Source organism: Dama dama, chromosome 20 (assembly GCF_033118175.1).
Source record: "Dama dama isolate Ldn47 chromosome 20, ASM3311817v1, whole genome shotgun sequence".
NCBI lineage: Eukaryota > Metazoa > Chordata > Mammalia > Artiodactyla > Cervidae > Dama > Dama dama.
Genome location: NC_083700.1, coordinates 24,058,830 through 24,074,288, shown reverse-complemented (window position 1 = coordinate 24,074,288; position 15,459 = coordinate 24,058,830). Strand labels below are relative to the sequence as shown.

At 40.4% G+C, this 15,459-nt stretch overlaps 1 protein-coding gene across 5 annotated transcripts in view; it reads left to right on the top strand.

Annotated features, from left to right (window-relative positions):
* The window catches only part of PDE4DIP (phosphodiesterase 4D interacting protein), a 243,942-nt gene that overhangs the window by 135,538 nt on the left and 92,945 nt on the right, over window positions 1-15,459 (top strand). For all 5 annotated transcript variants that reach the window (XM_061121024.1, XM_061121023.1, XM_061121025.1 and 2 more), the window contains exon 8: window positions 2,581-2,698. In XM_061121024.1, coding sequence (XP_060977007.1) covers window positions 2,581-2,698 — 118 coding nt within the window. The remainder of the gene's footprint in view (window positions 1-2,580; window positions 2,699-15,459) is intronic.

The window sequence follows — 15,459 nt, the reverse complement described above, 5'->3', positions numbered from 1 at the left end:
ACTAGGAATAATAATGATGACTAAGGTTTGCTGGGCTCTTGCTATATAACTGAGCTGAGTCCTTTATATTCTTGTTTAATTCTCCCATAAAGTTTAACTCTCTCATAAAGTTGACAATCCCATAAGATAAGGATTATTATACTTTATAAAGGGAGAAATTGGCATTTAGAGAGTTATGTAACATGGCTTCAGGCTTTGCTGGAATCCAGACCCTGAAGGCACACCACCTCCAGAAGCATACAGTGCTATGTCAGATACCTAGAATTTTGTTCATGCTCTTCCTTTGTGGGGAAACATCTGTGTTTTTTCCTCCTGGTGAACTCTTCTTCATTCTTCAAAACTCATGAAGACATCAATGGTTACTTCTGTGAAGGCTTTTGTGACAGAATTAAGTATTTATATTCTTGTTTTGTTTTTTTATGTGTGCATGCTCAGTCACTAAGTCATGTCGTACTCTTTGTCACCCCATAGACAGTAGCCCTCCAGGCTGCTCTGTCCATGGAATTTTCCAGGCAGGAATACTGGAGTGGGTTGTTATTTCCTACTCCAAAGGATCTTCCTGACCCAGGGGTCAAACCCACATCTCCTGTGTCTCCTGCATTGGCAAGTGGATTCTTTAGCACTGCACCACCTGGGAAGCCCTTGTTTTGTATGCACATCCATTAGTGTACAGTCTTCCATGCATTGTTGTATTTTCTTTCAGATCTTCCCTGCTAGATTACCTGAGACTCTGTCCCATCCCTGTATTCCAGTGAACACTTGTCAAATCAAAAGGAAAAAAAAAAACAGACATACCTAACAAATTGAGGGAGTTCATGTCAGGTGGCCTTGAAAGCTTTGTAAAGCAGGAAAGTAGATCATCTGTAGAGACTGAGGGTCAAAGGGAATAGTGAGGTATGAGGCTTAAGAAAAGTAGAGATGTTCTAGCACAGATACCATGGGGAAGTTAATATGAAGTCCACATTCGTCATCATAATGTCATTATGATGAAGTCTAACCTTCGTCATCATTGCAACTTACATTCATATACATTTTTAAGTTTTGTTCTTTCTCATCCCCAAATCTAAGCTGATGCTCATACCTTAAATTAATTTGTAATTTGTCTGTGAGATTCCTACTTGACTTTCTGGTGCCCTTAACCTTTTGGCCATGCCATTTTCCTGCCAAGGTGCTATCACTGTCTTAACATATGCTGTGTTGCATGCATGCTCAGTTGTGACCCCTGGGACTGTAGCCCGCCAGGCTCCTCTATCCATGAGATTATCCAGGCAAGAATACTGGAGTGGGTTGCCATTCCCTTTTCCAGGGGATCTCCCTGACCCAGGGATCAAACCTGCATCTCCTGCATGTCCTGCATTGGCAGGCAGATTCTTTACCACTGAGCCACCTGGAAAGCCACACACCCAGGAATAATAATCACAATCAGAAATTTTACATCTATTACCAGCATGTTTTCCAAGGACAGGTATCTCTAGTACTCAGACTTACACACAGAGAAACAGCAAGATATGCCTTGCACAAAACTGTTGATTTTAACCTGGGTTTATATACATCAGCACAGCATGCAGTCTTTGACAACTGAATTCTGGTCTGAATTTCCAGCCTCTTCTCTAGCCATTGTCTCTTCCCACCAGCCTTTCCCCTGCTACCAACTCTTTCCCATATATCTTGTATCTTCATGCCTTCATCCCTTTATTTAAACTCCTTCCTCTGAGCCTATAAAACAACCCAGTCTTCAAAATCTCTTGTCCTGAGCTTCCCCCCAGGCTCCTCCAAGTCAAACGAATGACTTCTTCTTTATGTTTCTTCCTGTAGCTCCATGACAGTACTCACTGTACTATTTGGTTCATACCTCTGGTAGGGTAGCACTTATTATAGTCTATCTGTTGATTTATCTGTGACTCCCTATTCCCCAGACCCTTGGCACACACACCAAAAAAGTTAACTTTCTGTAGAGATTGTGTGTTTTCCAACTTTATATCACCAGTACATTCGGGATGCATTGAATTATATACATAATGTGTGTATGTGTGCCCAGTCATGTCTGACTCTTTTTCGACCTCATGGACTGTAGCCCACCAGGCTCCTCTTCAGAGATTCTTCAGGTGAGAATACTGGAGTGGGTTGCCATGCCCTCCTCCAGGGGATCTTCCCTACCCAGGGATCAAACCCACATCTCTTGTCTCCTGCATTGGCAGGTGGATTCTTTACCACCGTGCTACCTGGGAAGCCCATATATATAATGGTTACTTGATAATTGTTCTTTTAACTGCAACAACAATAACAAATAAACAAAAAGACCCACAACTTCTGAGAGTTTTATACTTATGGTCTATAGATCTGTGGATTGGCTTCAGGAGGTCTATGAACCTTACATTATGACAATGTAAGCAAAAAACTCATTTGTGTATATGTTGGGGGGCTGGGGCAGAGAATGCATGGCTTACTGAAGAAAAGTATCAATGATTTTAAAAAGGTAAAAACTTACTGTACCAGACCATGCTATCTTTGGAGTGGGTTGAAAAATAAAGTTAGTAATGTATCATGGCCGTAACTGTTCTTACTTTTTCTTTGCTCCAGAAGAATTGAAGAACTGAGTCAGAGCCTGGCTGCACAGGAGAAGCTTGTAGAACAGCTGTCTCAAGAGAAACAACAACTGCTCCGTCTGTTGGAGGAGCCAGCTGACATGGAAGTGCAGGTGAGGTTTGGGCTGTACTTCCTGAGGTACCTGCTTCATGCCTTTAGGAGCCCAACGTTACATATAAATGTATTAGTCTTCTATTGCTGTGTAAGCAATGACTGCAAACTCAGTGGTTCAAAACAACATGTATTTATTATCAAGAGTCCAGGCATGACTTAGCTGACTTTTCTGCTCAGGGTCTCACAAGTCTGAAATCAAGGTGTCAGCTGGGCTGCTTTCTCAGCCGGAGGCTCACTTAGGGAAGGATCCACTTCTAAGCTCCCTCAGGTTGTTGGAAGAATATTGCTGTGCGATTGTAGAAGTTATGGCAGCTAGCTTCTTCACAGCAGTAGTGGAGAGAGTCTCTTACTTCTCAACACTCTTTGAAGGGGTTCACCTGATTAAGTCAAACCATCAGTGTACTATCCCTTTTGGTTAACTTAAAGTCAACTGAGTAGGGATCTTAATTACATCTGCCACACCCCTTCCCTTTTGCCATATAATGTTGCGTAACTATGTAGTGATATCCCTCACCTTTGCCATTTTCTATTGGTTAGAAGCAAGTTACGGGTCTCTCCACATTCAAGGAGTGGGGATTATACAAAGGTGTGGATACCAGGAGGTGATGATCACAGGGACTGTGTCAGGATTCTGCCTGCCACACTGAGTTATGTATAGCTATAGAGAATGCAGTGTGGTTTTAGTATTGAGCAGAGAACCCTCACCGCTGTGAAAGTAATTGCATTAATCTGTGTGGTTGTTCTTGGAGGTTACCTCAGAAGGAGCTCGTCTTCTTCATTCAACTTTTAATTTACTAAAAATACACTTTCTGAAGGAACTCTAGGATCCATCTGCTCAAGCAACATAAACAATTACTAAGTATTCTTACAAATCTTAGATCAATGATGAAGTAAAATGTGCAGTTTAATTTATTGGTCACATATATAAAGGTTGGAATCAGGTTGAAAAGAGCAGGGCTAACAATGAGTATAAAGCAGTGTTTTCCACCTTTCCTATATCATGACAAAAAATAGCTGATAATAATAAACATGTAGAAAATGACATGATTTACAACATAATCAAGTTGCTTAAGTGACTTTTTCTCATTTTCCTCATTATCAACTGCTTTTTATTACTCAAGTCATAAATAGCAATTACATAAAATAAAATCTGAAAATTCAAATAAGCAAAAAAATGTTTTCAATAGCTATGACCAGTATAAAAGAAATGCAGTTTTTAAAATTGAGACCCTGCAATAAATTTATTCATTAATTATGGTTTTAAATAGTAGCAAATGATAATATTTATAAGGGGTGGCAGAAATGGATGGAGCTTCTCACTTGAAAGTGGCCAGCCTGGGTGCTTAGACCACAATTGAGGGCAGAAGAAATCACTATCTTGACTGCACTATCAACCCTTTGGACTCTAAATCCATTTTGGTTGGAAAGCTCTGCTTAAAAAACTCAGAAAATGATGTGCATACATGTAATTTGATAGATATGAGTAAAAATTAAAGTTCATAGGCTTTTTGCAGGATACATATTGAAATATATGGAAGATCTCGCAACATTTTAAAATTTGAAATAACTTGGTTGGAAATTAGAAGAATTGGATTTCTGTCCTGATTCTTTCTTTATTAACTATGAATAGTCACTGCTATGGGTACATCACTTCTTATCCTCCATATGTGTAAAATGGGAAAAATTAGCCCAAATAATCTCCAAAGGATCCTATAATTTTGACATTCTGAGTTCAGCATCATTGGGGAAAGTGTATAGTCCCCAAGATAAGTACTTTCAAAGAAAAATGCTCATGTAAATTCTGAAATAAAATCACTCTCATTGTTCTAGTTTTATATTTACAGACACATTGATGTGATATATTTATGTACACACACTTATTTTCATTAGTATCTTTGGTAAGCACTGAAATGAGTATATGTTGTTCAATATTTGAATGCTAATAAGGGGATTTGAGTTGGTATCAGTTTTTAAAACAGACTTGAAGAACAGAAAAATTATAATTTCAAAAAGACTAAATTATTTACCAATCTATCCTAAAGGAATGCTTAGAATAAGTTAAGTACAGTGTCTAGAGGATAATAACATTGGGTGAGCAGAGATAAGAAATGCATCAAGTCATATAAATTATTCTAACTTGATATGCTTCTTTAATGTTCCTGGGACCTATAAAAATTTATTATTGTTATTGCCCAACATTTTGTATACTTGATCACATAGTGCTGTGAATTCTGTCAATCAGTATTTCCCAACCTTTTGCATAGAAAGCTCAGTTTCATAGGAGATGATTGAGTCTCTGTTACTCTGAAGTAAGTGACTGAGGCTGGTCATCGTTAGAGGTGATTACCTGTGCCTACCTTCTGACCCATCCACCACCTGAGACCTGAAGGCATGACATCTCAGCACAGGGGTGGGCCACTTTTTTAGGTGTTGTCCAGAACACCCAAGATGGAAAGCTCTGCCACAGAGGGCCTCTGACAGTAGGTCCTCTCAAATGTGGAGGAGAGAAAGCCTCCCATAGTTCACTTTCTAGTTACTCTCTTTAGGTCTGTGCCTTATGAAGGAAAAAATAAATTGGCACCAAGTGATGCTCAGTATGCATAGAATTATTTCATATTATCATTTCCTTCTCCAAGGGATCTTCCTGACCCAGAAGTTGAACCCGAGTCTCCTGCATTGGCAGGCGGGTGGGTTCTTTACCGCTGAACCACCTGGGAAGCCCAATTATCTTCTCTAAACAGCCCAAAGAAGACTGGCCAGAGAGTCAGCTTTATAGTGAGCATTCAGATAATCCTCTGAAAACTTCTCTCAATGTGTGTCCAGGTTCCAAAAGAAAACAATGTTTTGGTCACAGTGTTTCTGTCTTCTATTCTATGGCGTAAACAGAAAGAAATTTGAAATTTGGGACTATATTTAGCTTGGGACTATTTAGCCACGCTCAAGTGGTTCAGATTGTCATAATGAAAGGATACAGTCAAGTCCTTTTAGAGAAATAATCTTGGTCCTTCAAGAACAGATTCTAATATGAAGTCTCTTGAGTTTTAATTAAGGAAGCAGAGTGGTATGAAAGAATGAGCTCAGGTTTTGGCATTTGATTCCAACATAAACACTTTTCAGATGAATGGCCTTGAACAAGTTACATACCCCTTCGAAGTACAATTTCCTCCTCTGCAATGTTCATCTCTTTGTAAGGGTTAGAAATAATATATGTATAGTGCCCAACAGGGCTCAAAACATGGTAACTACTGTTGTCATTATGCATGTCAACAACCTGGAAGAGAGTAAGGCTATTCTTAAAATGAGTAGCAGCTAAAAAGACATAGTGATTGAGTTAGATATTGCAGACTTGACTCACATTGTAACTATCTTTGTCTTACGAAAGACAAAGATAAAATGATTAAATATAGCATATTTGTGAGATTAATGGTCACAGTTATCCCTTTGGACCTGTTACCCTTGCACATAGAAAAACTGGTTCATAGGCAAAGACCAAACTCAAAGTTACCAGTTTGTGTTATTGCTCCCCAGGAAGACCACAACAGAGTGTGAATCCTTCAGGGTAAACTCGTCACAATGAGAAACATAATCTCATTTTAGTCTCCTAGACACACAAAAAAATTCTGAAGCACTTTCTATAACATCTTGGGATCATTTAGTCATATTCTAATGGTTCAGATTATTATAATATTAAGACCTAAAAGTAAAGTCACAGGATTTCTTAATGCCTATTCCAAGTATAATTTAAAATATTTATCAATGAGTATTCAACAACTTTTCTATAGTAATAACATCAGCCCATATGGTAGCATTTTCTGTGTGCCAGGTGCTACTCTAAATACCTTATATATTAACTCATTTTAAGTCTCAGAGTAACCCAGTAAGTTAGATACTGAACTACATGAAACATAAAAAGAGATTAATTTATAATAAATCAGTCATAATATTAATATGTAAATTTTAAGACATCTCTATTAAAGGCTATAAAAAAATAAGCAGATGCTTGTATGTGGAGTCACAGCTTCAAATACAGTCTAATGCAGGTATGTTATATTGGCAATTCAAAAACAGCAAGTGGCAACGTCAAGGTGAAAAGCTCTTGGTAAAATTTCCAATTAAGAACTAATATAATCCTCTGTTAATTTACATATCAGTTTAATTCATAGAAGATTCAGAGTATATTAACGTTGGGTTCCAAAATACAACAGAATTGAGTCCTAGATTCAGATGATTATGTAAACAATTTGATTACTTCAGCATTAGTGCCCAGTGGAACATTTGAAAGTCATTCAGATTTTGGGACAAGGCTCTGTCCTGCCTATTGCCAGTTATGTTGTACCCCTAGCCTCACTCATCATTGAAACAAGAAATGCCCCACAAATTTTCAATGCATTCTAGGATATGGCTGCTTGATAAGAACCACTGGTCTAGGAATCCTGGCCTTCAAAGGATTTAAAATCTAATGAGTGATTGGCATATAAACAAAGTATTAAAATGCAGCATGACAAATGGAGAGAAATATAAGAAATATACTCATAGTGCTAAGAGGACCCAGAGAGGAAAGAGATCATATCTTTGGATGTCAGAGAAAGCCTCACTTGGAAGTCAGCCTGGACCTGGGGCTTTAAAGGCTGAGTACCCTAGGCAGACAGTAGGAGAAGGGCATTCTAGGCATGGAAACAATATGTACAATGGTATGGAACACACTCAAGGAATTGGGAGTCATTGGTGTTACCAAATATATGCTAAGTGTTGAAGAATGATGGAATATGTAGCTGGAAAGTCCCATAAATGTCAAGCTAAGGACTTCATGTTCTAGGCGCGGGGTTCCCAATCTCTGGGCTGCAGAATGGTACCTCCTACCAGATCAGTGGCAGAATTAGATTAGAAATAAAGTGCACAATAAATGTAATGAGCTTGAATCATCCTGAAACCATCCCCCCACCCCTAGTCCATGGAACAATTGTCTTCCACGAAATTGTCCCCAGGTGTCAGAAAGGTTGGGGACTGCTGTTCTAGGTAATGAAGAGCTAAAAATTAAAAAAAAAATAAGCAAAGGGAATAAAAGCCTTTGAAGTGGCATTATACAAAGACAATCCTGGTGGTTGTTTAGATGCAGGATTGGCTGAGCAGATCATTGATGTCATCTCCCAGGTGGTAAAGAATCTGCCTGCCAATGCAAGAGTCAAATGAGACCCTGGTTCAGTCCCTGGATTGGAAAGATTCCCTGGAGGAGGAAATAGCAGCCCACTCCAGTATTCTTGCCTGGAGAATTCCATGGACAGAGGAGCCTGGCAGGCTACAGTCTATAGGGTCCCACAGAGTTGGACATGCATGCACTTGGGATAGCAAATCATGGTTCAGTGCAGCTATTAACTGCTTCAACCTAGCCCATTCTGTGAATTAGATAAAGGTAAAGAATATTATAAAACCAGTTATAGAGCACTTTGCCTATACAGTGATGTGTGACAACTCTTTATTTATGACACCCCAAGCCCTGATGCTGGGAAAGATTGAAGGCGGGAGGAGAAGGGGACAACAGAGGATGAGATGGTTGGATGGCATCACCAACTCAATGGACATGAGTTTGGGTAAACTCCGGGAGCTGGTGATAGACACGGAGACCTGGTGTGCTGCAAACAGTCAGATATGACTGATCGACTGACCTGAATTGAACTGAAGCTCTTGATGCTTCAGTTATCAAACAAGGTGTTATCCTTGTTTGCTAACAATAGCAGCATCTTAGTTCTACTATATTATACTCAAACTGTAATCTGCCATGCCACTTGTCACCACAGGAGCCACATCTCCACAATGTGAAAGGCACAAGTTAAATTTCTAAGCTCTGGGTCTGCTCCACAGAGACTGAAGAATTTTTTCATCTCCAGCAAAGCTATCCCCAAAACCCCTTACAGATGTTAGGGAACCAAGGAGCTTGAGTTCTGAGGAGTGATTTACTTCCTCCACCTCCTCCCAGCCCCTCCCAACTGGGAACTCCGCACCTGGGCTTCAGAAGAAAGACAGCTTACAACTCATACACTTCTAGGTTTGAGTTATTCAAATGTAAGACACTCATCTTACCCCTCCTCCCGTAGATAAATATTATACTTCTCATGTAATCCCAGTATGAAAGTCTAGACTGAGAAATAATCTCTGAGCTTCAGAGAAAAAAATCTCTGAAGTTTACTTCAGAATCTTCCTCAAATAAGACAGTTTTGATAAAAATTATTTGATTGAATTTATTTTACTATCCCTCTAGCTGTTTCCCTTTTTCATTCTACCAGAACATTGTGCACTGTTGTTGTCTCTAAGTTGTGTCCGACTCTTTGCAACCCTACAGACTATAGCCCATCAGGCTCCTCTGTCCATGGGATTTTCCAGGCAAGAATACTGGAGTGGGTTGCCATTTCCTTCTCCTTTCCAACCCAGGGATCAAACCTGCGTCTCCAGTTTGGTAGGCAGATTCTTTATTAGCATCCCTTTTAGCTGGATTGTACCTGTAGAATACTTATGAACTTCTTTTATATAATTAACTTCATAGAACAACAACAACAAAAATACCGCAAGCTTGACATGCCATGGATTGAGAACACTCCATGTTTGCTTTCAGTGCTCCATGTGCATTCAGATCAACAGCATGTTGTGACCAGAGTGCTCAGGAGCTTCGTGATGGAGCTGTCAGGCCACGGCAGCTTGTCTACATCTTTCTTACTAGGGACTGAGAAAACCTAATAAAGTGCAGTTTACAAAGTGTTTTTCTCTTCCTTAGTGAAGGTATCCACAAAGTTGCAGGTGAAAGCTGTCAGTTGTTCTGGTTATTGATATTATTCTCTTCTTCAGAATCAATGTGCCTGCTCAGTCACATCTGACTCGTTGTGACCCTTTGGACTATAGCCTGCCAGACTCCTGTGTCCATGGGATTTTGCAGGCAAGGATACTAAAATGGGTTGCCATTTACTCTTCCAGGGGATCTTCCATGACCTAGCATTGAATCCACATCTCCTGCATTGCAGGCGGATTCTTTACCTGCTGAGCCATCAGGGTAGCCCCTTTCTATGGAATGGTAGAAGCTTTATTTAAAAGAACTTTTTAAATGAAACCAGACCTGAAGGGTATGAAGGCAGGAGGGGAGATAATATCCTTGCAAAGGAATATCTGGAGGAATTCTTGCTTTGTTTCTTTTTTTCTCCTCTCCATTCCCCCCCACCAGTATTATATAAACGCCATTTATTAATGTGTGATTACACTGTGGTTGGCCTAAAAAATGACACAGGACAACAGGCTTAGGGGAGTCATCCATTAAGCCATCAGGACCGTCCTCCTCACACAAAGCAGCAGACACTCGAGCCATTGCATTTATGCCTCGTTTGGAACCTAATGTAAATATCACTGCATGCAGTGAGGCATATTTCCTAAAATAGCAAACATTCCAGTGTTACCATGGAGACATCTGATGTAGAAGGTTTAGGCAAGAATGCACTCTAATGCTCAAGGCAGAGACAGAAAACCTTGCAGGGATTAGCAGCTCAGGCAGCTCCAGCCAACTTTATGTAAGGAGATTTTTTTTTTTTTTTTTTTAGAGCAGTTTTTCATTATCTCCTTCTTAAGCTGATGAAATTGAAGCTAGAGACTCATTTATAAATCCTCATTCAACGTCGGTGTCTTCCAGACAAGCCTTCACTGGTAATGTGTCTCAGAAATAGGCTTTATCACCCAAGGCAACCATAGTTCTGCTAGAGCAGGAGAGGAGGTAGAAAAATGAGGGGTTTCTTTGCAGCTTTATTTACTGAGCACTTACAATGCACAAGGTACTGTAAGGTGAAGGAAGACAAAAACATAAAGTTAGTCTCTGACTTCTAGGGATTACAATCTGATTGGAAGATAAGAAAATCTGTGATGGAAACAAAATACAAGGCAGAGGAGAAAGGAAAAAAATCAAAGGAGCTGTGTGGGCAGTGAAGATTCTGGTCTGTAAGAAATAAACAGGAATTTAATAAAAGATTAAAAAAATAATAGACATCAATTTATTTATTCAGCCAGTGGAGTACCTCAGAAGATAATACGATGAGTTAAATATGGTTCCTCTTCTTAAGTAGCTTACCTGCCTAAGGGGAGAAGGCAAAATGGCACACATATTACTATGGGTATAAAAAGTGCTTTGGTAGTTCAAACAAGAGAAAGATATGAGGGGATTAAGAAAGGCAACTTAAAGGAAATACTTGAGGCTGGATAGGGCTTTGACAAGTGGAGGTGGTAACAGTGGGAAAGAATGTTACAAGTAGGTAAGAGAGAGGTAGGAAATCTCAGGGTAAGGAAGCAGTAGTTGGAATAGTGAGGATGTGCAGGGAGACAGTGAGTTTAGGCTGGAAAGATAGGATAATGCTGGAGTCAGAGGACCTTAGATGGCAGGTCAAGAAGTTTATAATTGTGGGTTAAGTCCTTAGGTCTCCAGATTACTATGCAGGAAAGTGATATATTGAGATGTTTTAGAAAGATTAATCTGGAAGAAGGAATGAGTAGAAGAGAAAGAAAGTGAGAGGACTAACTATTATGGAACTCAATTACTTAAGATATGAGGTTGCTAGGGGGTAACCAAGAATGAAAGATTTGTGCTAAGGCAAAAGAACGAAGGCTCCAATACTTTGGCCACCTGATGCAAAGCACCAACTCACTGGAAAAGACCCTAACTCTGGGGAAGACTGAAGGCCAGAGGCGATGGGGGCAGCAAAGGATGAGATGGTTGAATGGCATCACTGACTCAATAGACATGAATTTGAGCAAACTCTGGGAGATAGTGTCCTCCAGGACAGAGTGTGGCATGCAGCAGTTCATGGGGCTGCAAAGAATCAGAAACAATTTAGTGACTGAACAACAACAACAAAAGAATGAAATAAAATTTTAAGATATAATTACCTGACAGTGACAGTGCAGGAGAAATAAGAGACACGGGTTTGATCCCTGGGTCGGGAAGATTGCCTGGAGAAGGAAATGGCAACCCACTCCAGTATTCTTGCCTGGAGAATCCCGTGAACAGAGGAGCCTGGCAGGCTACAGTCCATGGGATTGCAGAGTCAGACATGACTGAAGCAACTTGGCATGCACGCAAGTGATTCATTCATTTATTCATTCATTCATTCACTCATGTAATTCAGTCAGTGACTGTTTGTTGAATGCCTACCATAGCCAGACACTGGTGCAATTAAGTGCTGAAAAAACCATAAGAATAAGCATGGTAGAGTCCTTCCCTTCAGGGAAGCTAAATAACCACATAATCAAGCAAATAATTGCAAATTGTGATAAATACATTGAGAAAAGATAAAAGAGCAAGGATTGGCAAGCTATCAAAGACCAGATAGAAATAATTTAGACTTTATAGGCCATAAGATTTCTGCCTTTGTAGCACAAGACCAGCCATACACAATATATGAAGGACTTGGCATAGCAGTGTTCCAATAGAACTTTATTTACAAAAACAGGTGGGGGTCAGGTTTAGCTCCCAATTCATAGTTCCCATGATCCTTAATAGATAATTAGGAGGAAAGAGGGGGAGGCACTATAGGTAAAGGGAAGATGGCAAAAAAGAATTCCATCTTTCCTGGGATAATTTTGAGATGTCTCTGACACATATAGTTGCAGGTACAATAGTAGTTGGCCATTTGAGAGTTGAACTCAGAGGAGCATTCTGGGATAGAGATATTCTTTTAGTGGTTCTGACTACCAATTGCAACATGTGTGTTCAGAGCAGAAGCACTTCCCACATAACACTGAGCCATTATTAGACGTAGCAGAGTGTCCGAGAATTCAACTCAATTCTGATACTATCTACCTGGAGACAGCATCAGAGCCCACAGTTAAGGATTCAGTCTCACCTTAAGGACTGCCTCCACACCCCTCTCAGTGACCCCTCTGTCCCTCTCCCTCCAACCCCTGGGGCTTCAGACAATGGTTACAAATCCCACTTTATCATCTGTGCCTCTGGCCAGCAATAGATAAGAAGTTTCAATGGCCTCCTCCTTGGACTTCAGACACCAGTCACAAGTACAGACTGTTACATGTATGACCAACTTGCTAGAAATTAGAGGTTCACATGATACAACCCCCTCCTTGGGTTAGATTAATTTGCCAGAGCTGCTCACAGAACTAAGAGAAACAGTTTACTTACTGCTTCACTGGTTTATTGTTTAAGGATATAACCCAGCAACAACAAGATGGGAGATATGCATTGGGCAAGGTATATGGGAAGGGGTGTGGAGCTCCCAAGCCTTCCTTCACCAGGCATAGTACTGTCCCTGAATTTCCAGGCATTCACCAACCCAAAAGCTGTCTGAACCCAGTCCTCTTGGGTTTTTATGGAGGTTTCATTACAAAAGCATGATCGACTGGATCATTGGCCATTGGTGATCAACAGACTTCAGGTCTTTTTCCCTTCCCTGAAGATTGGGGATAGGACTGAAAATTCCACCAGATTACCTTACCTGTCTCCTGAGAAACCTGTATGCAGATCAAAAGCAACAGTTAGAACCGGACATAGAACATTGGACTGGTTAAAATTGAGAAAGGAGGATGTCAAGGCTGTATATTGTCACCCTGCTTATTTAACTTTTATGCACAGTACACCATACAGAATGCCAGGTTGGATGAATCTCAAGCTGGAATGAAGACTGTCAGGAGAAATATCAACAACCTCAGATATGTAGATGATACCACTCTAATAGCAGAATGTAAAGAGGAACTAAAGAGTCTTTTGATGAGGGTGAAAGAAGAGAGTGAAAAAGCTGGCTTAAAACTCAGCATTCAAAAAACTAAGATCATTTATCTGGCCCTATCACTTCATGGCAAATAGAATGGGGAAACAATGGAAACAGTGACAGATTTTATTTTCTTGGGCTCCAAAATCACTGCAGACGGTGACTGCAGCCATGAAATTAAAAGACACTTCCTCCTTGGAAGAAAAGCTATGACAAACCTAGAGAGTGTATTAAAAAGCAGAGACATCACTTTGCCGACAAAGGTTCATATAGTCAAAGTTACAGTTTATCCAGTAGTCATATAGAGATGTGAGAGTTAGACCATTAAGAAAACTGAGCACTGAATTGGTGGTTTTGAATTGTGGTGCTGGAGAAAATTCTTGAGAGTATGTTGGACAGCAAGGAGATCAAACCTGTTAATCCTAAAGGAAATCAACCCTGAATATTCATTGGTAAGACTGATGCTGAAAGTGAAGCTCCAATACTTTGGCCACCAGATGCTAAGAACCAACTAATTGGAAAGGACCCTGATGCTGGGAAAGATTGAGGGCAGGAGGAGAGGGGGACCACAGAGGGTTAAATGGTTGAATGGCATCACCGACACAATGGACATGAGTTTGAGCAAACGGGAAAATAATGAAGGACAGGGAAGTCTGGCGTGCTGCAGTCCATGGGGTTGCCAAGAGTAGGACAGGATTTAGTGACTGAACAACAATAACAATCATGTTCCTCTGGTGACTGTCACACACTTTGAGTCACCTCATTAACATAATAAAAGACACCTTTATCACTGTCATCTTTTAGGAAATGCCAAAGATTTAGGATTCTGTGCCAGAAAGAGGGACAAACCAAATATATATTATTATAAGTCACAGTATCACAAATATAAGTTGGAAGTTATTAATACAAAGATGGAAAAGGCTGTGTGTGCTTAGTCACTCAGTCATATCTGACTCTCTGAGACCCCATGGACTGTAACTTGCCAGGCTCCTCTGTCCATGGGGATTCTTGAGTCAAGAATACTGGAGTGTGTTACCATGCCCTCCTCCAGGGGGATCTTCCCTGGGTTGAGATCGAACCCAGGTCTCCTGCACTGCAGGCAGATTCTTTACCATCTGAGCCATCAGGGAAGCCTATCACAGTATCAAAAATATAAATTGGAAGTTATTAATACCAAGATGGGAAAGGCTGAGATGATATTGAAAGAGAATGAAAAGACAGGTGAAAATGGCCTAGGACTGACTCACTCTCATTGAACACCTACAAAAGGTTCATAGTGGGTGTGACTCTGAATTTACAAATTCACTTATGCAGGAAATACCACATTACTTTCCTTAAATCAATTTAATGTTACCCTGAGTCCTTATCCTAGTCAGGCTGGTGGGAAATTAAATTCCATTCATTTGGTACTTCCTCCTCCCTACTCTCTCAGTTATGTGATGGACCCTAGGCTTTATCAGGTGTCAAAAGCATCAAGGAGACTCTCTGATCATTGGTTCACCGATGAAGCACCCCTGCCATAGCACACACAGTTCTACCAATCCTAAGTGGACTCTTTGGTAGAGCCTAGACTAGACTTTATCCTCCCCAGGTCACCCAGGCCTTCTCCGCTCAGGTCCGGCTGCTTCTGCAGGACACTAATAATGGAGGTGGGTCCCTGTTTCTCTTTGACCTCCCACCTCCACCCCGTTCTCTTCCTGATTTGGGTGAAAATTCACCCTTTCCTCTTTTGTTGACCTCAAAGACATTTCTCTCTTTTTCTCTTCCACACTGGGACACCTGGCTTAATCTTCAGTGGGTTTAAAATTTTATCCAAGTCAGGAAATGCATTTGACTTTAGTCCACCTTGGTTCTTTGCTCTGCAAAAAACTAGTCAAGGGAATGGTAAGGGCTTTAACTATCAGACTTAGGAAAGAGGTGGGTGGGGGTATACAGGTAATACATCTATATTCAAAAATTTACCATGTCACCATTTGATCAGGGAAGAAATGTGAGATGAGCTGAAAGGGAAATA